This window comes from Panulirus ornatus, chromosome 7 (genome assembly GCF_036320965.1).
Source record: "Panulirus ornatus isolate Po-2019 chromosome 7, ASM3632096v1, whole genome shotgun sequence".
Taxonomy (NCBI): domain Eukaryota; kingdom Metazoa; phylum Arthropoda; class Malacostraca; order Decapoda; family Palinuridae; genus Panulirus; species Panulirus ornatus.
Genome location: NC_092230.1, coordinates 3121746 through 3148891, shown reverse-complemented (window position 1 = coordinate 3148891; position 27146 = coordinate 3121746). Strand labels below are relative to the sequence as shown.

At 42.1% G+C, this 27146-nt stretch overlaps 2 protein-coding genes across 4 annotated transcripts; one reads left to right on the top strand and one right to left on the bottom strand.

Annotated features, from left to right (window-relative positions):
• On the bottom strand, positions 1 to 15347 carry LOC139749372 (uncharacterized). Of its 2 annotated transcripts, none has more exons than XM_071663153.1 (9): positions 15093 to 15347; positions 13183 to 13352; positions 9603 to 9665; positions 8289 to 8420; positions 6821 to 6970; positions 6232 to 6325; positions 4174 to 4310; positions 1702 to 1836; positions 1 to 959 (listed from the first exon to the last, which is right to left on the bottom strand). In XM_071663153.1, exons 1-8 carry the CDS (start codon positions 15148 to 15150, stop codon positions 1828 to 1830), a joined length of 813 nt encoding a protein of 270 aa, XP_071519254.1. In that variant the 5' UTR covers positions 15151 to 15347; the 3' UTR covers positions 1 to 959; positions 1702 to 1827. The 2 variants fall into 2 exon arrangements, with proteins under 2 accessions (XP_071519254.1, XP_071519253.1); XM_071663152.1 differs by having other exon boundaries at positions 8289 to 8417; positions 15093 to 15332.
• Positions 12323 to 27146, top strand: ATPsynCF6 (ATP synthase, coupling factor 6). Of its 2 annotated transcripts, none has more exons than XM_071663155.1 (4): positions 12323 to 12347; positions 20496 to 20648; positions 23222 to 23358; positions 27031 to 27146. In XM_071663155.1, the coding sequence occupies exons 2-4, from the start codon at positions 20497 to 20499 to the stop codon at positions 27054 to 27056; spliced, it is 315 nt and encodes a 104-aa protein (XP_071519256.1). In that variant the 5' UTR covers positions 12323 to 12347; position 20496; the 3' UTR covers positions 27057 to 27146. The 2 variants fall into 2 exon arrangements, with proteins under 2 accessions (XP_071519256.1, XP_071519255.1); XM_071663154.1 differs by lacking the exon at positions 12323 to 12347 and adding an exon at positions 18947 to 19078.

Genomic DNA, 27146 nt, shown 5'->3' with positions numbered 1-27146 from the left:
TCAGTAACTCATTTTTTAATCTTTACGACCTAATATAATCATAGATTATCCCTTATCATTATAGATTTCATATCAATCTTCACTCAAACCTCTTCTATATCTAACCGACCCAATACTATTGTAGTCTTGATTCAAACATCACTCAGCCGTGTTTGGAAGCAATTCTTTTACATTACCGTTGATTAGAATTAAAAGAACGATGGCTTATGCAGAGATAAGAGGATTTCTGGTGTTCTTGTATGAGGAGCTACAGACATCTAGCCCCTCTAGATCTGATGGAGTGTCGAGTGATGTCGAATCCTGAGGCTTTGCAACCTCACTGACGCCCTTTAGCCGGAGGGATTTGTTAAACCCTAAACAAAAATCTTGTTTTTAAATATCTGCGATTTCTACCACTATGGTGATATCTGTATCGATGATAGGGGATGAGAGAGAGGGGGGGAGGGGGTAGAGTTACACATGTCGGCATAGCGATATCTGCGACATCTGTGGTCGTGTTGAAGCCCCATCGGCGACGAATACACATTTCGGCATAGCGATATCTGCGACATCTGTGGTCGTGTTGAAACACCGTCGGCGACGAAACTCGTCTACTTAGTGAGCTCAGTTCTGCGACCTCTTGGATGCTTTTACCCTTTTAAATGCCCTGCCAAGACCCTTACGGCATTGATCTACCATCTCCATGACGTCAGGAGCGACCATAGGATGAGAGACTGAATCCGCCACCTCAACAAAGGTCGTCATAATTTGTATTCGCCACCTCGTCCATAAGAACCATCCACCCTAACCCCCATCCCTTCCAAACCCCTGCCTGATTCGCGACCTCCTGACCTCAGAGCTGGCAGGGGTCAACGACCTGTGGGGGTTGGCACAGCCCCGGCAGGACGACGGACACGCCCTCGGCGCACCTGCTGCCCGCTTCTCCGAACTCATAAACAGCCTCGCCCAGCAGATTGCCCCTGTGACCAGGAGAGAGGGAGAGAGAGATAGGACAGGTCACGACGCTGGAAATGGTAACTGTAATGGGTGGTTAAGGAAGGGGAATAGGGTATAGACTATAAGGGGGAAGATAAGGGATATGCATATATATAGGGGGATAACAGATATGCACATATGGGGGGAGAACAGATATGCACATATGGGGGGAGAACAGATATGCATGCACTTATGGAGGATAACAGATATGCACATATGGGATGATAGCAAAATATGGGATATGGGATGATAGCAGATATGGGATGATAGCAAAAATGCACATACGAGAGTAAGAGATATGCACGTATGGGGGGGGGGGTATTGTTGGGGGGACAGAAGCAGGAAGAGGTGGCTGGTGCAAGTTAAAGATGAACGAGCAATAAGGTTGCAACAGTCAGATGTATCAGAGTTGAAGTGGAAATATCTGCATCACTGAGGTAAAGCAAGCTGGGTCTGAGGTAAGGTAGAGGAAGGTGGAATGAGGACGAGGGTGGTGGTGAAAGAAAATGGACTGATTGGAGAACGGGAATTATCTAACAGGAAGAAAGGCACATAAGATGGAGAAAGACATATATCCAATAGGAAGAAAGACATAAAATGGAGGAAGACATGGAAATACTGATATGGAAATACTGATACATACGTAATGACGTGTCAACAGCCCCCTTCCCACCCACACCCATACCAACCCCCATCTCCCATCACCCCCATCAGCGAGCAACTCACGTGGAGCCGTAGTTACAGAAGAGTGCGTGAGAGACCCAGGAACCCCTGGAGACAGCCGTCCACCCACAGCCCACCTCGTAAGTGTCCGCCCAGATCACCTGCGTGAAGTCCTTGATGTCCACGCCCTCAGGGTTCCTGCGGCAGAGACCACAAGATGTAAGGTCTGCGGTTGTAGGTTTCCAAGAGAGACCATTAAGGGGGTTGGATCTAGGTTATAGGTTCCCAGGAGAGATCAGAAGGGATGAGGTTAAAGTTATAGGTTCTTAAATGAGACCAGAGGGGATTAGATCCAGGTTATAGGTTCCTAGAAGGGACCAGAGGGGATTAGATCCTGGTTATAGGTTCCTAGGAGAGACCAGAGAGGATTAGGTCTAGGTTGTATATCCTGTGAGAGACCAGAGGACTACTGGTCTAGGTTACAGGTCCTCAGAGAGACCAGAGAGACCTAGATTTTAGGAGAGAGACCAGGAAACGTTAGGTCTGGGTTATGGGTTTGATGGAGAGGCGAAATGATATCAAGCCAAGGATACATAGGTCTGGGATTATTCTTTTCCTTCATTGATAATGAAATCCTACGTAATTAGGAGTAATACACAGTCTTGGATATATGGTTATGTGTGTGTGTGTGTGTGTGTGTGTGTGTGTGTGTGTGTGTGTGTGTGTGTGTATGCAGACAGTGGTCCACTAGATGCCACCCACTCCAAATACTCATCAGTGGTCCCTACGAAATGTCCCCAGTGTGACCCTGCTACAAGTGGCCTCATTTTTGCCTTGGATGGGATATTTCTAGCACGTCATCCCTCATAATGAAACACTACGATAGGTTCCTCACGTCTACCATCCACCATTCCATATCAGAGTCCTATCAAACCTTCCATTCCACCAAGGGTCAACTTTTCCATTGTGTAACCCATCTTTTCCTTTGACTCATTCTTGCCTTTTTTTTCACTTTCCCACATTCCGTTATACCCAACTCTCATTATGATTCAATTTATTTCATCTTCCAACTTGTAAAGCTTTAGATCAGCATTATCTTTTCGCCTTTTCGCTAATGTTTCTCTCCTCCGTCGAATGCTAGTCTCCTAAAACATCATCTCAACACTGTGCAACACCCGCTCAACACTGTGCAACACCCGCTCGACACTGTACAACATCCGCTCAACATTAAGCAACATCCTCTCGAGACTGTGCAACACCCGCTCGACACTGTGCAACATCAGCTCGACCCTGTGCAACATCTGCTCAACACTGTACGTATCATACAGTTTCCTCGCCTCTACAACTGTGATGGCCTCCACCTCCTTGCCTGAGTACTGGTATATTGAACGTGTGGCGTCTCCCGCATCGTCTCCTCGCTCCACCTCACGTCCAATGCCTTTGTCTCTCCTTCTTCGAGTGTTTCCAATACAACTTCAGAAGCTGTTCGTGTCCTGTGGCACTCGCCAAGTATATACGCGCCCCAGTTCCCCTCGTGACATTTTCTTGGAATGAAATTGTGCATCTTTGTTACTGTTTGTGAATCTTGCTATCATATGGCGTGGCTGCACGTTCTTCTGTCTTGGACGTGGAGACAGAAAGACAAAGAAAACGAACTGCCATCTCAACTAAAACCTTGTTTGATCTTTCCCAATGCTTCCTTGATATATGCTCCGGGGTCTTGAAGCTTTTAATATCTCTACCTACAGTGGGACAATGTCCATGCATCAGTCCGTTACTTATCTGTCGCATTTAATCATTGCGTTTCACTATATCAAATGTGTATATAAGCAAGGACAACCTTACCGGGTATTGCGAGGTAGGTAGGTGCAGCTGAGTGGAGCTGAGTATATACATCATCTTGCTAAGCAGAAAGATTAATTCGTTGATACCCCAGTCATGTCATGGTAATAATGTTCTTGGTAAGTGTGTAGATATTTGAGCCTAATTCCTCTCCAACTTCAGTATTATAGACATGATCCTCGTGTGTAGTTGGAAGTAAGTCTGTTATATTAATATATATATAATTGGGAGAGTCCTGCCAATTATATACTTACCTTTGAAAGCTTTAAGGTTCAATGTGACCACTAACAGTGTTGGTACATTGGAAGACAACACTAAAAGCAGTATTTTCTTTAGTTCCTGTCTTACATCAGCTAAGTTAGGAGAGCAGGGTAATACACCTAAACATTTAGCTACTGCAGCTGAATGAGCAGAAGCTACTACACCCAGAGACATATGTGTTGTCCAAATGGCATTATAGGTTGTTGGATACACTCATAAAACCAATTAGGGTGTTGATGATTAAAAAGAAACATATACTGTGAGCAGATGATCCTAAAGAACTGGTGTAACTAAGGGTGTTAATGATTATGATAAAAGCCACGTCCATCGTGAGGAGATGCTAATGAACTGGTGTAAGTAGACAGGGTCAGATATGATAGGAATTCGACTCTTCAATCCACGTCCATCCACTGGCGTGGGTACTGTACTCACGTGAAGCTGCTGAGCCAGTCCTCTTTGGCCACCACCTTGTACTTGACTGTACCACAGATCCACAACAGCCCGCAGGTTAGGCTGGTCTGCTAGCGTTGTCCACACCCAGTAAGTGTTCTGCCCCACCATGTATTGACCTCGTGAGAGAGAGAGAAAAGGGGAAAATTAATACATGTCCTTTTTGATTATATAAGACCAGGTGTCCTTTTACGGGTCTCCTGCAGCTTTGATGATGCGCTACAGTGAACAGCAGGGAAAGGATGGACTCAAGTGAGAGATGCTCTGATGGAATTATACCCATTTCAGTCCTTTGACGATGATAGTATAACTGCTTTACTGGGAAAACAGTCTTAACGAAGAACTTCTCGCTTCAAAGAAGCCTATCATTTCCCTGCAACTGGACGTAGCGCATCTTTGGGCTGGAGTACAGTCTCGTCAAAGAACTTTTTTCAGTTATAAGGGAGTCCGTCATTTCCCTGCTCCTGATTGGAGCGCAGCCATGAAGCTGCACGAGCACGATAAAAGTTTTGGAGTGGAATCATTAGCATACACTAGTTTCCTCGACAGGTCTCGAACTTAGCTACGAAGCTTCACTCATTTTGGGCTTCGAAGCTTCGATCATTTTGGGCTACAAAGCTTCGATCATTTTGTGCTCTTAATGGGATGTGGTTCACACAGACCCCCTCCTCTATTATACGATCCCTATCCCCAAGTACAGCCCTCCCATCCCAGGCTCGCCCTCACCCCCCTCCCGCCCTCCTTTCCCATGACCCCCGTGGTAGGGAGCCATTGGACGACCCTCCCCTCCCCCGCGCGACCCCCAACCTGTCCCCTCACACAAACACTTGCTCCATTACACATGTAAGTACTGCAGGGGGGAAAGTGTTCGGATTTTGCTCTTTGATCGCGACCAACATTTCCACCAAGTTAAAAAAAACTTATCCGAACTGACGTTTCGGACGAGTGGTTCGGTCACGTCATCGCTCCAATGTAGTTAAGATACGGTCTCTCTCTCTCTCTCTCTCTCTCTCTCTCTCTCTCTCTCTCTCTCTCTCTCTCTCTCTCTCTCTCTCTCTCTTCGTGTATATAATTTCGGAAAACAGATTATCACATACACGTGATTTGATGTTCTTTTTTTTTTATCTTTGTGGTTGATATGAGCACAGTTGGGGAGCTTTTCAACATGGCGATTAATAAAGCTAAATGGAGTCGAAAACCAAATATATAAATGACTGAACTGGACATTCAAGCCTGTCTAGTCTCCGTGTCGTGTAATTTATTCCACTCCACTTTTGCCTGTACTAGATAGCAACTTTAAACCTAACCTATTTAGCTTTATATGTAAAGCTTTCGTCTTCATTTGACCCACCAAAACGTAAGTCAAGCGGCTCTTTTCTAATACGACTCGACATGACGTAACTTTGACGAAAGCTCGTCGTAAAGCCATTGTATTTCTTTTTGAGGCTGTTGGTAAAACTGGGGGACAAAATACGCCATTAACCAACCAGCAACGAGCTTCGATTGCGATAGGCGGAGGGCAGACACTATCACCCAATGAGCGTCCAGTTTACAAGCGGATTCCCCGTGTGTATCGGGGGTCATTACCATTCCGACGTGAATTACTGGCGGGGAAATTGTGTACCACAATACCTGTATCATATTTTGGTCAGCGAGACATGTGTGTGTGTGTGAGCTTAATTTAGCCCGGCTAGTGGGAGGGTGAAAAGGTAAATAAACACGATCATCCCAGACCGACGAATCTGGCAACTTATGTTTACACGTCGGGTTATGGCCACACTCCATAACAGCTCGGGGAAAAAAAAAAAAATACTCGCTCTGTTTACTTTCCTTCATGCTCTGGCCATGGATGTAGGTCGTGGGGTCGACATCATTACGCTTCAGTTGCAGCTGTGGATACTGACGAGCTCTGCTGCGGCTCGATTCTGACTGAAGAAATTGATCTGTTGCTCGAGGACGCGAGCTGGGTGCTTAAAGAGAAATTTTTTTTGGGCGCGCTCCGGCAGCCTGATGGGAGATGGCAGTAGACGCTCTACTTACGGGATGTGATGAGGCGGCAAGCGTTGCAGTCGCCGTAGTCGCTGCAGCTGTCGGCAAGTGCCTGTGCTACCTTGGCCAGCTCTCCGTTCCATACCTGCCGAAGGGAATGAGAGATGTGAGCTAACGCAAGAGTTAAGTGAAGCAGAACTCTTTCTTTCTCTTTCTGGTTCTTTCAGATACGCCATCTATCAAGCTAACTGTGTGTAGATGAAAGTTGATAACTCTCTATATCTATCTGGTCATCTCAATACATATCTAGGTCGTATTTAATCTTCCTCTCTCACGCTTTGTTCCTGGACCTGACCTGGAAACTCGTCGCTTCTTCGGCTTCGCATGGAAAGCCTTGAAGACCAACTGGAGGAAGGCTTGGAGTACACCCACCTACTCACGGAGGACTAGAAGAACTTCATTAGGTATCCAGGTGCTTACCACCACCTACAGAAGAACCTTTAAAGGACTCTTCAAGATACTGCATTAGGTTCCAGGCTTTGTGATAGACCTGGATGGGCTGACCATCTGGAAGTAGGAGCCAATGGGGTATCCTTTCCAGGGATGAGGACCCCACAGGACTCTCGCGTGACCGACCTACCATGGCTTTCATGTTGGCCGCTTGCGGGAGGTTGTGTTGCAGGGCTGAGCCGTTCTCCAGGCCTAAGGCTACTCTCTGACGGAAGGAGTTGTGCTCAGCCACCACCTGGTACTCATCCTGGATCCCCAACCCCCGGCCAAGAAGGTTATCCTGTCAAGAAAGTGAAAATGATACGATCACGACACCATCAGGTGAAGGCGCAGTGGCCAAAGACGCTCATTTATACACATGAAGAGAAGGTCGAAGGAGTTCCCCTGTTACGCGAAAAAGAGGGGAGAAGAAGGGCCTGTTAGGGAGCCATAGTAATCAAGAGTGAGAGTTTGATGGGGGCTCGAGTAGAAAGTGGGGCGGTCAGAAAGCCTCGTCCGTCAAGGAACATGGATATCGAAGTGTCTCTCCTGTCATAAGAGATGGGCCTGACAAGCTGAAACCCTTCCTTTTTGAGGAAAAATAGAAGGTTCGCGATGTCTCTCTGACTTGTGGATGGTCAAGGGAGTGTAGTGTATTAAGGGAGACTATTAGGGTAAAGACCTGTCGGCGCTCAGAGGGTCAGACGATGATTACAAGGGGACAAGGGTGAGGAGGTCCTCTGGTCGCTGGGTTGTCCAGGGGGAAGAGCTGGCAATTTTCTCTGGGTCATCAAAACGAGAGAGTGACATGGATGTCTGAGGGCGAGTGGTATCACTATCTGGAGGACCAGTATCGTGTCAAGAACGACCTCGTCAGCAGCCAGTTGTTGTTAACAGCTGTAGTTAACGACGGGATGATGAACAAGCAAGGCTACAACACTTAAGATGACCTGTTGACAAAGTCTGGGGGAATCAAAACTCTTGTCAAAGGTCCCTCACAGTAAATATTCATATTTCTCATGAGTTTCGATTCTTTAAGTGACATGAGAAACTAAATGTCTCGTAAGGATAGTTTTCTTATACCCTGAGGGTCGAGAGCCAAGAGCCATCATTACTAAGGCTATATATGCTACATAGGATGAGAAGTACACATAATGCAACAAGATCTCTGAGACATACCAATGTCTTGTAGTCTCCTTACCCCTGGTTTCGACAAGACTACCTCAACAGATAATGAGACATCGAACACAAGAAACATCATGGCTTTGAAAACTATGAGGTGAAATGATATATATATATATATATATATATATATTCATGTGAGAGGTATCCATTTGTAAGTTATTTGGGGATATGTAGACATGAACATTCGTGAACCCAGCTAATGCTCTTTGCTCTCACTGCGAGATAATTCATTTTAACTGACCCCTGTGGATGATCTGACACAGAGGGGTAGAGACGGAGAGAGACAGACAGGGAAGTTAATCTCCCACGCACTGAGGGAGAGAGAGAGAGAGAGAGAGAGAGAGAGAGAGAGAGAGAGAGAGAGAGAGAGAGAGAGAGAGACAGACAGACAGACAGACAGACAGACAGACAGACAGACAGACAGACAGACTCACCAGACACGTTGAAGCCTCGCCAGCGCACACGGAGTGCTGGTAAGGCTCCGACAGGGGTTGGTAGGAGCTGCAGTTCTGGGCACAGGATCCAACAGTGGAGAGGCTGCCAGAGTTCCTCTCCTCCACCTGCTGCTGTCAACAGTGTCGCTGAGGTCAATATTCAATGCCATTCCACAACCTCCATGATTACCGTGGTTAGAACAGTGGTTAGTCATGACTCGTGATTAATATACGGTTTATCATATCTTCACTATGAATGTATGTTCGTTATACTCTTACCATGTTGTATCATGATCACAACAGGACTCAAGATGAATTGAAGCTAATTATCATATCATCAGCATGCTAATTATCATATGATCATTATCATAGTCACTATCATTTTCGCCACTGTTACTGAAGTATCATCTTCACTATCTTCTGAAGTATCATCTTCACTATCCTCAACAGACCATCTTTACCATGTTCATACCGTCACCACCATCACTGTTCTATTGACAGGACCGACATGCCATCATCACCATACATCACAGTCACCATCATAAACACTATACCATCACTATATCACCATTACCACACATTCACCATCGGTAGAATGCTGCGTGGTTCAGTCACGGAACAGCTGCTCTTCATCTGTGTAAATGACTTTCAGTATGGACTGAACTCATGCCTAAGTTTGTAGATGATGCCAATATTATGAGGGAGGTATAGAGTAATGAGGATTGCATGGACCTGCAAGGGGACCTAGACAAATTTCAAAGTTGGTCTGATGAAGTTTGACCCAGGGAAAAATAAATGAATGAGAAGACAGAATCAATAAAACAAAGGCCTCGATAGGAACTTAATCTAGCAGGAAAAAAGAGATTGGATTCTGTATGTGAGAAGCACTTGGAATTTGACAGAGTCCCACTCTAAGAACTACAAAAAACGCATTATCTGTTGGCAGTTAGCAAAACTGCATGCGAGTTTTCGGCAAGCCATGATAACATATATTAGATCAACACTAGAATATGCTTCTCAGGTTTGGGTTACTTGACTCAAAGTAGTCAAAGACCTAATACAGAAGGTCTATAGGAGGTCAACAAGGGTGGTAATTAAGATAAGAGAGCAGAGTTACTATAAGTTAGAGGACAAGGATTTGCCTACCATAGAATTAAACCATCATCATTATCATCACAACACCGTGTCTGTCATCACTCAAACCATCTTCATCATCTTCTCTATTCCATGCACCATCACCACATCACGTAAGTCATAACTTACCATCACCACTATCCTATATATCATAGCATACCATCACCATCTACACCTTACCCTAGGCCTGAAGAGGTCAGAGGGGCACGACACTAAGTCACGTGGCCCGTGCTCCTCGACGCACTGTGACGTCATGGGTTGGAAAGTGACGTTATCGGTTGTCAGTGAGTGACGTCACGGTAGATGCAGCATCGTCCAATAGGAAAACGAGATTAGTTAGTGGTAGCGAGGGTGGTCAACCATCACAACATTGTCAACAATCTATCATCATTTATGAATGATAATGAGCCTTAACTCCTAATGCATGATGATAAATCCATGCAGGTACAACTCAACAAATGCATACCTTTGTAGAATGAACACTCAAGTATATTCCCTTTGCCTTTATACAATGGCACCATACATGCATTCCGCTAATCCTCAGGCGCCTCACCATAATCCATACATACATCGAAAATCCTAACTAACCAATCAACAACACAATCAACCTCTTTCTTAAGAAATTCAACTGCAATACCATCCATCCCAGCTGCCTTGCCGGATTTCATCTTATGCAAGGCTTTCACCACCTCTTTTCTCTTCACCAAACCACTCTTCATGACTCTCTCACGTCACATACCTCCCCAAGCCAAACACCCTACATCTGTCACCTTATCAAACACATTCAACAGTCATACAAAATACTGACTTCATCACTATCTCCTACCAATTTCCCATTTACCCACTTTCGTCGAAGATCCCATTTGTTCTCTTGTTTTTCGCACTCTATCAACCTCATTCCAAAACGTTTTACTCTCGTTCATTTTGCTGTTAATCGCTCACCGCCAACTCTTATTTGCCCTCTTTTTCAACCCCTGCACCTTCCTTTTGACTTTCTGTTGCTCTACCTTACACATTTTCCAATTGTTTTCTCTCCTCCCTTGTAAGTACTGCCCATGTACCTTTCTGTTCTCTTTCACTAGCATTTTTACTTCTTCATCGCACCACGCATTACCCTCTCTAGCCTACTGCCTCTCAACTTTTGCATGCCACCCACATCTCTCACACATGCCAGCACTGCTCTCCTAAATACCTTCCATTTCTCACCCACTCTCTTAGCTTCGTCTACTCTCAGCTTTTTGCTATTCTACGCCTAATCGCTCCGGGTGTTTCTTCACGCGTCTCTTTTCCAAGCTCGCGTACTCTTCCCGCTCTCTTCCCACTCATAAGATTTTCTCTTTTCCGACCCTCGCCTCCACAAGGTAATGATCAGACATCCCAACAGCTGCCGCTCTCAGCACATTTACATCCAAGGTCACTTTTTCGCGCGCCTGTGAATTATTATGCGATCCAGTAATGCCCGCTGAGTATCCTTCCTACTCACATACGTATGCTTGTGTATGGCCGTCTCTTTAAAAAAGAGACTGCCAGTCGCCATTCCTTATTTAGCACACAACTCCACAAGCTGTTCACCTTTTCCATTCACATCACTGATTGCCCCATGGCTCACCGTTATAACCCTTCACTCCCACATACTCACTCAGCTACTCCCAAAGCACGTGCCTCAAATGATCTTTTTCCTCATAGACAGGTGCATAAGTACCGATATCACCCATCTCTCGCCATTCACTTTAACTTATACCTACGTCAGTCAGATCACTTCTTTACACCCTTTCAAAAAATCTCACAACTCCTGCTTCAGCAGTAGTGCTATCCCTTCCTTATCTCTTACCCTTCCACCAACCCCTGACTTTACGTCTAAGATATTTCCAAACCACTCATCCCTTCTACCCATAAGCTTTCACTTAGAGCCAGAACATTCAGGTTTCTTTCCTCATATATATATATATATATATATATATATATATATATATATATATATATATATATATATACGTAATCATACGCACCAGCATGTATATTTGCATAACTTCAGTTATATTTGGATTTGTATAAATACTCTATTCATACTCGAATGAGGTCTGGCCTCTCCCAACTGACAGTAATAATACAGATAAGGCAAGCAACGTTATCTGTTTGCCTGGAGAGGCAATGATAACAAGTATATGCATATTAAACTGATGTGGCCGACTCGAGGTATGCAAGGCTCTCGTTTACTCGCATGAACCCAGTTGGTTATAGAGAGCTATGGCTATTGAAACACACAGACATATTGTAAGTAGATTAAGCACTGAGGATCTAAGAAGAAACTTGGGATCTTAGTTGCTGGGTTGACGGCTGTGAAGCGGTCGCAAGGTGAACATTTTCAGATAATAATCTAGATCAAGGTGGAGGCTGTATGGACAATTTATTCAGAAGCAAGGCTGAATATGCAGTCACCTTAGTCATATGCCTAACGTGTTATCAACTTCCTGTCTGTTATGACTTGAGTGTCTCTTCTTTGTAAACAAGAATCGGCTCACCACCGCCATCATGCGACCATGGACAGAACTATACGCAGTTTGTGATAACATCACATTGCCTCTCCACACACAGAGCACAACCAAATACGAATAGCGCTTATCCAGAAGCACTGAAATACACAGAGAAGCGGGAAAAAGTGAAGAGAAAAGCTGGCTAGAGAACGATAGGACAGGGGAACGAATTCAAACACCCCGCTACACCATCAAGTGTCTTCGTAAATACCAAACGACTGAACAAGAAAGCTTAGATTGTGTGTGGAGAATCGTTATCAGATCGACCACAGACCCACGACAGCCATTTGTTTTACGGAAGTCTGCCTAACACCTGCTGACATTTTGGAACCTTTATCTGGCGGATTCTCACGTTATAAGAAGCAGCAGAACACCCAGGTTAGGTATTAAGGTTAGTAATGGTTTGTGTCTGTAAGCAAAGGTGGGTCAATAAGGCCGTCAACGTTGCTACATCCGAGAAAGATCTAATACCTTCTTCAGGTGTTAAGGTTTGTTCTAAGACCACGTACACTCTCACTATGCAGGTGACCCATACACATATTGTTGCTTACACGGATAATTAAAAAAAATCATGTTTTAAAACTCTAAATGTTTAGTTAATGGATATTTCCTTTTGGGTGGAATAAATTCTCACTTGTTTGTTTAATAGGATAAATGCATTTAGCAAGCACAAATCCATTCGTGCACGCATGTGTAACGTGAACTTTGTGATTGAAAAGTTCACTGTGCTTAAAGGTATAATGCCTCTGTACTCAGATATTGCCTTCTAACCTACATAAATATATCTCACCGTTGTTTCTATTGATCTTCAAACAATCTGTAACTTCTCTTTCCAGACCTCACCCTATTTCATTACTGTATCAATGTTGCTGTATCATTGATATGTTATTAACCTCTTATGTAATGCACATCCTTAGGTGTCCGTTTGATCAGCCTTCACTTACTATTTGGTCAGTAAAGATGTTAAAACTAGCCACATTGTATTCTATTTTAGTTGGGCATAAAATTTTTCTTTAGTTACCACCAGAGAAAATGAAGCTTAACCTCGGGATTCATGGATAACTGCAGAATTTTTCTTGCTGCGCGAGAACCTTGAAATTGAAAGGTCATAGGCCAAATACAGCAATACAGCGTGGGTGAACACCTTTATTGGTTGCAATATATATATATATATATATATATATATATATATATATATATATATATATATATGATCACATTTTTACCTTGGCGTGGTGAAGACTGCGGCATCTGAGGGAGCCACGATCGAAGATCTGACCAGCGGGGCAGGAGAGGACATGGGCGTGGCCGGCGACGCAGCTAATGTAAGAGGAGCAGCGGGTCGGGTGAGGCAGCACCTGGTCCTGTGGCGGACACCTCACGCATCCGCCCTCGCCTGTAGCAGGAAGAACCAAGGCTGTGTCACCATAGGCACCTGTTCGTGTGCAGCAAAGCTACAGGAATTGTTTTTCGTGCATGAGTGCGGTTAGAACGGCTGTTCGTACGTGTAAGGATGGGTCAGGGTGGCAGTGTATATGCGTGGGTACAGTGGATACTCAGGCGTGTTTCGTGAATAAAGTGGGCATTCATAGGTATACCGACTGGCTGACGGCAGCGTGAGAGTTTTCCTCGGGAGTTGATTGGTTGGCGGGTGAGTTTTCTGTGACTCCTGATTGGCTGGTCGTGAATTTTTCTGTGTTTTTTCCCCCTTGCGTTGATCGGTTGCTGGCAGTCAGGCTCCTAAAGGGTATAGATTATAGTGCCTTTCAATTTCCTTCAGCTAGTTTGCATGATAGACGTAATCAAATCTGAGGGGGGTAAAAAAAAAAAGGGAGGGGGGAGGCATTATGAGGTTTGTCACTGATGTTCCATAGGTTAAATGGTGTCTAAGTTGCTACTAAGAGGAAGGTCAAAGCTGAACTCATGCCCAAGTTGCAAATTACAAGTATTCAACGCCTTGTCCAAGCTTGCGGTAGCAAGAAATAGGTATGTCAACGCCTTAAGGCTACCTGTGCGGAAGAGGATTTGGGCCAACCCTTCTTCGTGTACAACGGAGTTTTCTGACCCCGAGGTGTCAGTCTCAGGATCAGAGCCAGCCTGTACAGCCCCGTGGTAGGAATTCAGACGAGAGAATAAAGCTGGAAGAGTTAGACGACCATCAGGTGTGACAGGGGAGGAACATAGTGGTTGCTGAGTTAGACGACCATCAGGTGTGACAGGGGAGGAACATAGTGGTTGCTGAGAGACATATCTTGAACCAAATGACATCAGAGTCAGAAGGTTCGAGGTTAGTGAGGCGTTGGTGTTGTTGCTCCGACTGAGGCAACTGTGAGCGAGATTTTGAGTCAAAATGTGGAAAGGAATTATTTGACAGCATTAGGCAGTTGGATCTCTGCGAGGATATAGATATTAAGGGAGCACTGAGCAGACGTTGTTCAACAGAGGAAGGATGACAGAAAGATCGTGGATGTTGGTGAAACGAATGAATGAATCAGGTCCATTTGAAAGGTTTTGGGAAAGACCAGTACTGCTCTTGATTGAGCTCTCCTTCGCGTTGGCAGAAGAGACAGACGGAACCCTGATGATTCTCTGACCTGCAAGATGCCAGTTATGATTTGAAAACATTCTGATATCAGTCGTCATACACAGCAAACCATCGGTTACATAGCAGGTATCTAAGCGTTGATGAAAGAAAGCAACATTGAATATATGTGAATGGCTCATAATTAACGTTGTTGTACATCTTTGTCTTTTCATCCCACGTTAGGAGGTAGCGCCGGGAACAGACGAAGAAAGACGTCATCCGCTCACACCCAGTCTCTAGCTGTCATGCGTAATGCACCGAAACCACAGCTCCTTATCCACATCAGGGCCCCACAGACCTTTCCATGATTTACCCCGGCCGCTTCACATGCCCTGGTTCAGTCCATTGACAATACGTCGGACCCCATTGTACCACATCGCTCCAATTCGCTCAATCCCGTGCACGTCTCTCACCTTCCTGAATGTTCAGGCCCCGATAGCTCAAAATCTTTTTCACTCTGTCCTTCCATCTCCAGTTTGGACTCCCCGTTCTCCTCGTTCCCTCCACTTCTAACACATACATCCTCTCACATAGAAGATGAAATCTACTCACCGAGGACGCCAGCACAGGCGAGGCTCAACAGAATTGCTACCCTCATGAGGCTCTTCATCTTCCCGCTAGAGCTGCTCCTATCTACTGGGTCCAGATTGATAAACACGACCAAAAGACTGACTTTTCTCTCTTCAAGGAGGTTCAGTATGTACGAACTGGCGATCTTGTCGATTGAATATAGCAGCGGGGTTTGGGGGGACCTTGATTTTCCTCTCTCACTTGTGCTCTTTCTCCTCTGAGTGAAACGGAGGCATGGACGATGACGCCTTTATATACCCTATGGCTGCGGTGGTGCCACATTCTCAACCCACAACTCCGATGTTGCTATTCTTATACTTCTGATAACGAGGTCTGAGCCGTCTTGTATCATGGCCGAACAACCTGAGCGATAATGAAAAAGACTATCGAATATATAAGAAATCTAGGATGTCCTCCGGCTAATTACCCAAACTTTTATCAGGATTTTTCAAAAAGTTGAACACTCGTTAATGCAGGCTGATATACCCAGATCAGTGGCTTTACCGTGGTAGTTGTATTGTGAGGACCAAGAGACTTGTGGTATGTTACAACGTTGCAGGGATGTGTGATGTCCAAAACGTAGATGAGAAAGTGCAACTCTCATATGTCTAGGGAGCGTGGTTCCAAACCCGTGCACGTTTGGTGAAGTGATGTTTACAACTGAGCAAGACGGGCGGATGTTTTGCGCTCGTTGGAATATCTCGGTGTGTATGTGTTTGGTCAGTAATTATTTTATTTGTTAGAGCTCCAATATGTGAGTATAGGTTGTTGAAGTGTGAGGCAGGAGTAAGCTCTTTGATACTATTTAGGGATTGATGATTTGATGTATATTTTCATGGATGGGAAGGCTCTAAATCTGTTACAAAGGATTGAGTTCTAAGCATATTAAGGTGGTAGTGTACTGAGAGGATCTTTGTATCATTGTGGAGGTGTCGAATGTCTATGGCAGCTGGGCAAGCCGGTGATCGTTTTGAGTTCTTTGTTTTGTGTGGTTAGCAATTCTGTTATGTTTGCTTTTGACAAGATGGATGAACGGCAGCTTGGGGGGACTGAATGTATTATAAAGAATATTAAGGGATTCTTGTTCTTGTCCAAATTTGCCGCCATGTGTATGTCGTGTGTGTGTGTGTGTGTGTGTGTGTGTGTGTGTGTGTGTGGCGTATTTAATGCCCAATATATTGTGTTGTTGAGTGGGACTAATTAGCCATTTATGATGACTTCAGTGAAGATTGGGTTTGTGTTTGTTTGGGGTTAAAAAGTGTGACTCAAGACTTCTATGGAGATAAGCCACTGTTCCAATTGTATGGTGAAGCGTTGCAAGTTTAATGCTGCTTCTTTGGTATCAGTGTTGAAATGTGATTGGGGTCTCCAGGAAGAGAATGAAGAGGGTTGGAGAAAGAACTGCACCTTGGGAAACTCCACTGCAGAGCTAAAGGCTTTAGAGATGAAGCCTTTGTGAGTGACTCTGGTTTTGCTTCTGGCTATGAAGTTGGTCAATCGTTTTCACCATTGTTATGGAGGGTCATGTGAAAATATCTTTTGTGAAAGGAAATGTCGGGGTATCATGTCAAATGCTTTATTGATATAATTTGCCACTAAGAATGTACGGGAAGGAGGTTGTGGTTGGTTGAAACCATCTAGGATATGTTGATTAAGTCTGTGTGTAGTATGGTGTTGCAGTGATTGGGTCTAAACCCGTGTTGTGTAGATAAGAATGGGGTATCTTACCTGATTTTTTGTAGGCTGGCTCAGCGCAAAGTCTGAACACTAAGGATAGACGATATACAGGGAGGAAGAAGGAGGAGGGAAATATGGGTTGTTTTGGAGGGTTTTAGAACTGGTAATATGCTGGCAAGTTTCCTAATGTTAGGGATTTTGTTGTATAACCAGGCGTGGCTGAAGATATCTGGTAAGTGCTTCGACTGTAGCTGCATATGTATAAGGCATCAGAGCTTCATAATATATTTCTCTGTATCATATGCAGTCTTGCAACTCGATGACTTGAGCAAACGTGAGACCAAGCAGCTGTATAGATGCTACAGTTATAGGTGCAGTTGTTGGAATTCCCACGGAAACGAAGATTAAGCAATACCGAACGTGATAAACTCCTCAGTACTTCCTGGGGGCCATGGGAAACTATGATTAAACTCAACAGGTTCTCGGGGGTGTCTTTAAACATGCGTTCTTCGCGGGGCAGTTCATCCAGTAGGCTCTTCCCTCTACCCCTGAACTCAAGAGCAAAAAGTCGTTTTTCTTTTTTTTCAACTCCAAGAAATTAGGCTCTTTTGAGGCCTTTTTTTATGACAATTTGTGGAACTTTATTATTCCCTGTGAGGTTTTTACCATCATGATAGTTACTGTCTATCTCGGTAGTGAAAAGCTCTTAAAAGATGCCTTGGCTGCTTTGATGGGTTAAGCTAAGCCACGGTGGATAGAATGACAGAAAAAAACGAACAGATGATGGGGGGAAAAGGAGAGACGTGCAAAAGAGAAATAGGAAAGAAAACAGAAAATCGGAAAAGAAGAAAAAAAAATAGGTGGTCATCATTTTCCCTATATAAATACTCCATCTTAAATTCTTTTGTCGTTTCTGACAACTCTTCTTACATTTTTTTATATCCCTCTTCCTCCAATTCCTGCCTTCATGATAATGATTCATTTAGTTTCCCCTAAAATATTTATTAACATTTTCTTTTACCAAAAGAAAATCAAAGAAAACAAAAAATTTCAATTCGAAGTAGAACTAATTCAAATGAGGAACTCAGCTTGGACATCAACGTTAATGACTCCCTCCGTAGGAAAAGGAGATATCTTTTTTCCTAGATCCCTTATACCATATATGAAGTCTGTGATTTTATCATTTCATCAAAAGTCACCAAAAAAGTACATAAGGCCATTTTTCAGCCATGATTCATGATATTTGACGAGAAGATGTCTTTCCATATATCCTATACCGTTTTTGTCCTTATCTAGGTGTCAAAGACTACTCAATTCTAATCCTATTATATATTATCTTTATCTTTACTATTAACGTTATTTTCATATTTCCCCAAAGGAAGAGGAACATATTTTCGTCGCATTTCTTCTTACTGTTCTTCACATTCTTATTTTTCTGTCCAGCAATCAACAATGCAGTGCTATCCTAACCATACTAGGATAAACCCCTGCCTGTGATAGGATAATCCATATCATTCTAGTTATCCCTGGATAATCCTGATCATCGTGATTAACTGACATTCTCCCTTAGCAGTAGATTAACAGATAAAGACGGACAGATATTGCTCTCCGGTAACAATGTTTTCGTCTAGGTAACATTACTGTTGAAAAATAATAGCAATTTGTTGATTGAATTTCATAAACAGATTATCTACCATAGAGGACAGAACATGTATCTTAAGTGAATGAAAAACACGACTGTAGCTGCTGAGCTAGCTTAAGCCAGCTTAGGACGACTTAAACTCATTGGTTTCCATTCTGTTTAATAAAATGATAATCCAGTGAGATGAAAATATAACTGTCTTATTGCCCAACCGTGGCGTTTAGTCTGAAAGGAGTAGTCTTGGTGGTTTTTTGTTTACTAAACAAGCTTAATTTCAACAAAAATATTTACTTTAAGTTTATTAAGCAGAGTAGTAAGCTTGCAGCTAAAGATAGAGATGTGTTATTGATTAGTAAGGTATACGCTTAGATGTGGGAAGTCTTAGTATCTTTTCCATTTTCTCAACTCCCACCTTTATTCTCTCAAAAGTAATGTCGTGAAAACAACACACTTTAAGTCACTATAATTTGAATGTTACTCATTTATATGAATAGTCAATCAAAATTTCATATTGAGCACCATATTGTATTTACTGGGGAAAAAATCATTTGTTGCGTTTGTCGGGCGGCCGGTAGGTGGCAGCACCAGCGGAAGACACCACCGGCGAGAACAAGATATCAAAGTTGCACGTATTCTTCTAATATTTCAGGTATTTATGCGATACAGGACAATTTCTCTCTGTTGGTATTAGGTTGAATGACTGCAGTATCGATTGTGATGTATGCAAATAGGATCAGGATGCGTGGTGTGTGGGAATAGTGATATATCCATGGATCAGCTGATTGGTGTACATAGAGTTGTAGGTTAAAGTTGTGTATGTATACAACACCGGCTGATTTAGGGTGGATAGATGCTAGTGATTTGGAATTTGCAATACTAAAGCTTTAAGGGGCAATAGATAATCAGTTTTGTACCGTCATCTGATTTGTAAGGATGTGACGCCATTCTGCAATGTTACATAATAAAGATAATTGTTCTCCATTAATGAAGTCGATCACAACCTTACCAATGTTGGGCTTATTTTAGGGTCTTATGGCCAACCCCTACACTGCCAGACGTGATAGAAACATCCTACCTCCACTGTAGGTACCATTAGATCTAGATGAAGTGACTGAAATAGTGGAGCTTGTATTTGTGTAATTTGCATATTAAGTTGTTATTCAGAAAGGTGACGTCTATGTTTTACTCAGATTCTGAGGAAAGTGGTACCAGTGTATTCTTTACACTATAAAGTTGATAGTTTCTTGGGTTTTTATTACCTGTAGTACGTCCAGTTTCCACTAGGTAAAGTCCCTATAAAGTGGGCAGGTTTTGGTACAAGATGGGCATTGTAGGGTAAAACCAAGTGGTCTGAATACGAGGAGCTGATTGATACCACTTTCATTCATATTTATCATCTAGAACAAGAGGGATGTCAGTTGCGTCCCCAAATGATGTGTTAATGTCTTCACGCACAGTGGGAGGACATTTGTAAGTGACAGTTCAGTGTATATCTGCAACAGAACATCCACCTAGTGCATTGGTCAGATTTTATAAAACATTCCTAGTTTCGTACATTGTTAAAGAACTCACTCTACTCGATGCTGCTTTGTATCGTACAGGTCGAAAGTGGAAAAACCTTAGGTACCTCTTTTTATCAGTCATTCACCAAGCTCATATATGTGTCAGCCCTCTAATATCCTCCATAAGCAGTTCTTGAATGTTAAGGTTTAAGGAAGAAAACTGCATGAATGTTAGAAGGATTGGGATAGTCAGATCTCGTATTCATAGTCCCTACAAGCAGTTAGGCCCAGAGGTAACTTGTCTTTCATTAAAATGACCCAGAAATGTTTATGCCTTTCTCTCCACCTCTGTAGTACATCATAGATTTGTGTTATCCTAATCCAGGCTTTACTTTTTGAGGTAAAGTATATTTTGATTGAGCTACAATTACTTTGGGTATATTTGCGAGCCAAGGATTATGATTTTGCAGGCACACTAGTATATAAGAAGTGCTTGCCTAGTAGCATTGGCTTTATGATGCATGCAGCAGATTCACCTCAGTTGTAGTATTTGTATTTTGACAGGATGATTGTGACCAGGACCATTCCAAAGCTGAGGTATTTGCACACTGCATTGCGTCGAAATTATGGGGCATCTGCCGTATTGATGAAGAAAGCTGCTGACCCCATCCAGCAGCTGTTTGTTGACAAAATTCATGAATACAGCAAAAAGAGCAAGTAAGTAGGCTAGTTGCTGAGAATTGTACTCTTTTTTTCATTCCAAGGCCCTCAAGAGAATGAAATTCATTTCACCCCATGAGTGTCATGTAGCTGGTCTTTTCCACCCCTCCTAGGAGAGTGCTCTGTACAAAATCTTCTAAAAGTAATTTGGCCATCAGTCACTGCATCCTCAAATGGACCTGGATGCAGCAGAAATGACTTGCACATCTGCTGAAGAAATCAGCAGTGTTATGAATGCTATTAAGTATGTAAATCAGTCATCTCTCATGTGCCAGGAGAAATATGAATATGGCAGACTAAGGGTTACCGTTCCAATTAAAAACAATAAAGTTAGAATAAGGACAGTAGGAATTATGAGGAAAACTATGTTGTTGGGTAAATGGGGAACTTCAGATCCCCATCAGTGAGGGATTACATTTATGAAATATTATTAAGAAAGGATATTCAATGCCTGTACTCTTTGTGCTGTAGTTTTTTCATGAGCTACCGAGATTATGTGATATGCAATACTTTTTAGATGAGTATACAAGTTCATTTATTATTTGAGTATTTATGGGAATGAAAGATACTGCTATTTTGAGTGATGAGATTTAAACTAGTGGCTGAAAGCTTTTAGACCCTCTGTGTCAGGATTGCTGGTCTTTGCTTCAGTAAAGCTGGGCTGCCAGGTTAGTTTTAACTACTGTCTGCATGCATTATATGCATTTTAGTTTCCCGTCTGTACTTTTTTTGTTACCCATTATTTTCTTATTTTGAGTTGTTTATTATTTAGGATGACAAGACAAGGAGGTGGAGGAAGTACTTCTCTGTCCTTAGCCCCATTTTTGTGTTTCATATAGGGGCCTTGATTAGTACTTTTCTCCTTGACTGGAGCCTTTGACATGAAAAAGTTGCTCATAGCCTGCACAAGCAATCCTTGCTTAACATTGTGCTTCTTAAAGAGTTTAATTTTATTGTAGTTGAGAAACTAGAAAACTTGATCCAGTTAAGACAGTTCTCAACACCATTTAACTTCATTGTTTAAATTAGTTCATGGTTATGCTCTCAGAATTGGCACATTCATACCTGTTCAAAGGTTGGTGAAGTGGTGTTGGGTATTAGGGGAGTTCATTTTACCAGCTCCTCTTTCTAAGTCTGGAAGGCCAATATCAGTGTGTCTTAAGACCCATAAGGTGATTGCAAGACAAGTTATGGCTTATCCATCCTTAGCAGCACATAAAACCAAGCATAACATGTCTTGCTAAGGAGTGGTCAAAAGTTACTTCATAATGAGTTGGGATTTCTTAGTTTGTGTGCCAACATCAGCCTCTACTGACTCTCATCGACATCTGCAAACAACATTTGACTCACTTCTCAGGCCCACTCATCTCTTAAAGACTGCATACTTGCCCTTCTCTTCAAGACTTAAACATTTACCCCTCTCACCACCACATCCATAAACAATGCAAACAACCAGGCTAACATCACACATCCCTGCTACAAACCAGATAGATAGATGGATTGTTAAGAAACTGAAAACAGGTAGTACATGTAGGACATATTCCTTACCTTGTCCACATTTTCATTTGAATAGGAACCTATGCTACCTAATTGACCTTCATTTATTACACCACCCAGTCTTGCATTACAATTCCATGACACCAAGATTTATATATTTGCCTTAATATTGAAGCCTTTGAAACTCTTGAATGATTTTTGTAAAACTCTGTAAAAAATACAAAAGAATTTTTTCATTTGCATTTGCAGACATCAACATATAACAACAGATTATAGCATTTTGAGAATTGAAAGAACATGATGTTGTCACAGTTCTCTCCCATTTTGCTGGGGTGGATCAAACACAGACTTGTTTTTAGTGGTGCATTGTCTTCACCAGTCACAGTGCATCAGGAGTAGCATAGAATGCCTAAAGTTCAACCCATCATTCTTTTTCTAAATCTAATGTATAGAAGATATGGTATGGAAGATGAAATACACTTGAGTGCCATATCTTCTTAAGGTATTTTTGTCCATATGTTTGCGGTAACTTGCGAGATTTTATTCACTGATACATAATTTGATATTTACATCTGCCATTGTTTTTTGTGATTGTGTTATCCTGCATTTACCAGAGGAAAATACCATTCTTTGATAATTTAATGGCGAAATAATTCCTGTTTAGACAGGGAAAGCAGAGTGTATTTCAGGTGACTTTGGAAATATTTTTGGATAGTAAAAGCAAGCATCATATCTTGGAAATAATCATGGATTGTAATCCAAGTTTCATATCTCATTTGGAGTGTCATAGGAGGTGATTGTATTCATCACAAGAGGGCAAGTTTTCCACAGGGTAAGCTTTGTATAGTGCATTCTTCTTTCATCTGTCAGTTTTTCTTGGAATTACAGATTTTGACATATTTGGAAGAAATATATGATAAGATGTAACAAAGTTATACATTACAGTAGTGGAATGTGCAGAAGGCTATCATATAGTAATCAGTAAAGCCTTTATCTGTAGTAGATATGGTGTTAAAAGTATTATAACTTCCATAAGGTACATATAGTATTGTAATTGTGAAATTTTCTTTCAGGGCTGCCGGTGGAAAGCTAGTAGATGCTACCCCTGAGGTTGAGAGGGAGCTGGAACAGGAATTAAGCAAGGTTGCCCGTCAGTATGGTGGTGGTCCTGGGGTCGACATGACCAAATTCCCAACTTTCAAATTTGAAGGTTATCCTTGTCTGTTTTTCTCTGTTCTTTTAGAGGTAGTATAATATCTAACTAGAGTAGTTTGAGGGCTGTGAGATCAGGTATGTCAAGCATTCAAAACAAGGAAGGTGTGTGAAAAGTTGTGTTGTTTTATCGGAGATGCATGAATTGTATATTTCTGATTTTGAAACTCAAATATAGTTTTGAATTGATGTTGAGATCCCTTACTGACTTTGAAGTTCAATTATGGCATTATTGAATTATGACAGTTGCATATGTGCCAAGAAATGATGGAGAAGGTAAAAGATTCCTGCATAAAGGAACTAGAAAGAGCAGATAAAGAAATTGATCCTGAGGGGAAGCAGGTTGTGATTAATGATGATCTTATTCTATCTGTATATCTGTCTGTATATCTGACTACTATTTCCTTTGAGAACTCCCTCAAGGGGGTGGCCATGGCAAATGGCTTCTTAGCCTTTAGTACCTCACCCTAAACATGCCACTGACAGAGGGCAACTCTTGCTCATTGTTTACAGAGGCTCCTACCTGATGTTCCTCTTATATTTCAACTTACTATTTCTACCTAATGCTCCCACCTTTTGTTCCTACCTACAACTTATAAGACTTGGTCTTATTCATCTAGGTCTCTTCTGGTTTTTAGGCAAAGATACCCCTCACAACCTACATATTTTAACATTTTTCATTTCTTCATTTCTATGATTCTTTGTTTCCTTCTGACAAATAGTTCTTTTCAGTTGTATTTTTTGCATCGAATCCCATCTTTAATAACCAACATTCTCTCACCTCAGTGCACCTCTTGGAAACTTGCATGATTCCAGCTTCAACCAAAGAAGGTGACCATTGTAACGTTCGTCCAAGTGCAGTGATTTCTACTCTGTCCAGTCTTAATAATTTCATCATTCATTTCCTTAGCACCTTGAGTCTTGATCGTCTCTCTGATCATCAGTATGACTTTTGCATGGTGAGATCCATTGTTACAGAAGTTCAGTCTTAACCTCAGAAATTCTTGGAGATCATTTGTATTAGCTCATAATATTGTGAAATCTATGACAGAATTTAGCATTGTAGTCTGATCTCCAAGGTTCCCTAGTTCAGTTTTCTCTCTTCACTTTATTGTCTCATTTTGCTTCATCTTTTGTTGGTGTGTCTGTAATTGATCGTGAATTCTCCCTTTTTCGACAGTTGTGTTTCTCGGTGATCTGTCATGCCTTCTACATTTTTTCCTATACAATAACAGTGAATTTACAATGTGTGGAAAGTGTGTAATATCATGGAAATGTGATAGTTACAGATGATTGAGAAAAATTCGTGACTTCCCTATTAATTTTAAGGGAGTAAAAACGAATGTGTGAATTACGGAGGATTAATCCCTCGTGGTATGATTAACTGTATAAATTGGAATGAAATGAAGGAAACATAGTGATAAGTTATCTTTTTGCACATCATTCTAACTATGCGTGTATCTTTTTGCACACTATTCTAACTGCATGAATTATATCTGTATTTTCTTTTTGAAATCTTGATAGGCTTGAGCAGCATGAATTCATCACCATAAAGTTATTTGATGTAAAGAAACATTCTTTATGTAGTTTTAACTATAAATCCTGAATATTTGTAATATCTTTCTTTTCTTTGATACTTGTTTTAGTAGTTTCCCAAATTAATGAGGTTGTACCAGAAACAGGATGAAGAAAAGTCCTATTTGAATGCCTTTTTTAAGGGAAAGAGTGAAAGGAAAATAAGAAAAAACTGAAAATGTATACTACTTGCAATTTGGAGATAGTTTGAAGTAAAAGAAATGTACATGTAGATAGGGCTGTTATGTATATGTTGCCAAAGAATCATGAAAGATAAAAGGTAATCCCATGAAGAAATATTTCTTTTTGAATTTGTCAGTTATATTGCAGATTGGGGAAGAGCAGTGTGGTTTCAGAAGTGGTAGAGGATGTGTGAATCAGGTGTTTGCTTTGAAGAATGTATGTGAGAAATACTTAGAAAAGCAAATGGATTTGTATGTAGCATTTATGGATCTGGAGAAGGCATATGATAGAGTTGATAGAGATGCTCTGTGGAAGGTACTAAGAATATATGGTGTGGGAGGCAAGTTGTTAGAAGCAGTGAAAAGTTTTTATCGAGGATGTAAGGCATGTGTACGTGTAGGAAGAGAGGAAAGTGATTGGTTCTTAGTGAATGTAGGTTTGCAGCAGGGGTGTGTGATGTCTCCATGGTTGTTTAATTTGTTTATGGATGGGGTTGTTAGGGAGGTGAATGCAAGAGTTTTGGAAAGAGGGGCAAGTATGCAGTCTGTTGGGGATGAGAGAGCTTGGGAAGTGAGTCAGTTGTTGTTCGCTGATGATACAGCGCTGGTGGCTGATTCGTGTGAGAAACTGCAGAAGCTGGTGACTGAGTTTGGTAAAGTGTGTGAAAGAAGAAAGTTAAGAGTAAATGTGAATAAGAGCAAGGTCATTAGGTACAGTAGGGTTGAGGGTCAAGTCAATTGGGAGGTAAGTTTGAATGGAGAAAAACTGGAGGAAGTAAAGTGTTTTAGATATCTGGGAGTGGATCTGGCAGCGGATGGAACCATGGAAGCGGAAGTGAATCATAGGGTGGGGGAGGGGGGCAAAAATTCTGGGAGCGTTGAAGAATGTGTGGAAGTCAAGAACATTATCTCGGAAAGCAAAAATGGATATGTTTGAAAGAATAGTGGTTCCAACAATGTTGTATGGTTGCGAGGCGTGGGCTATGGATAGAGTTGTGCGCAGGAGGATGGATGTGCTGGAAATGAGATGTTTGAGGACAATGTGTGGTGTGAGGTGGTTTGATCGAGTAAGTAACGTAAGGGTAAGAGAGATGTGTGGAAATAAAAAGAGCGTGGTTGAGAGAGCAGAAGAGGGTGTTTTGAAATGGTTTGGGCACATGGAGAGAATGAGTGAGGAAAGATTGACCAAGAGGATATATGTGTCGGAGGTGGAGGGAACAAGGAGAAGTGGGAGACCAAATTGGAGGTGGAAAGATGGAGTGAAAAAGATTTTGAGTGATCGGGGCCTGAACATGCAGGAGGGTGAAAGGCGAGCAAGGAATAGAGTGAATTGGATTGATGTGGTATACCTGGGTCGACGTGCTGTCAATGGATTGAATCGGGCCATGTGAAGCATCTGGGGTAAACCAAGGAAAGTTCTGTGGGGCCTGGATGTGGAAAGGGAGCTGTGGTTTCGGGCATTATTGCATGACAGCTAGAGACTGAGTGTGAACGAATGTGGCCTTTGTTGTCTTTTCCTAGCACTACCTCGCACACATGAGGGGGGAGGGGGATGTTATTCCATGTGTGGCGATGGGAATGAATAAAGGCAGACAGTGTGAATTGTGTGCATGTGCATATATGTATGTGTCTGTGTGTGTATATATATGTGTACATTGAGATGTATGGGTATGTATATTTGCGTGTGTGGACGTGTATGTATATACATGTGTATGGGGGTGGGTTGGGCCATTTCTTTCGTCTGTTTCCTTGCACTACCTCGCAAACGCGGGAGACAGCGACAAAGCAAAATAAATAAATAAATATGTATTGCAACCTTAATTCTAATGAAAAATTTTCTCTCCCCTCTTAGACACATTTGTCACAGAAATAATTTACTTTATGTAGTAACAGTTCCTGCCTTCTCTTTTCAGATCCTGTGATTGATCCTGTTGCTTAAGGTAGCAGCTCCACATCTCATCTGTATAAAGCCTTTATATAAAAAATGACAACACGTGATTGATATATTTGAATAAACATACTGTAGACT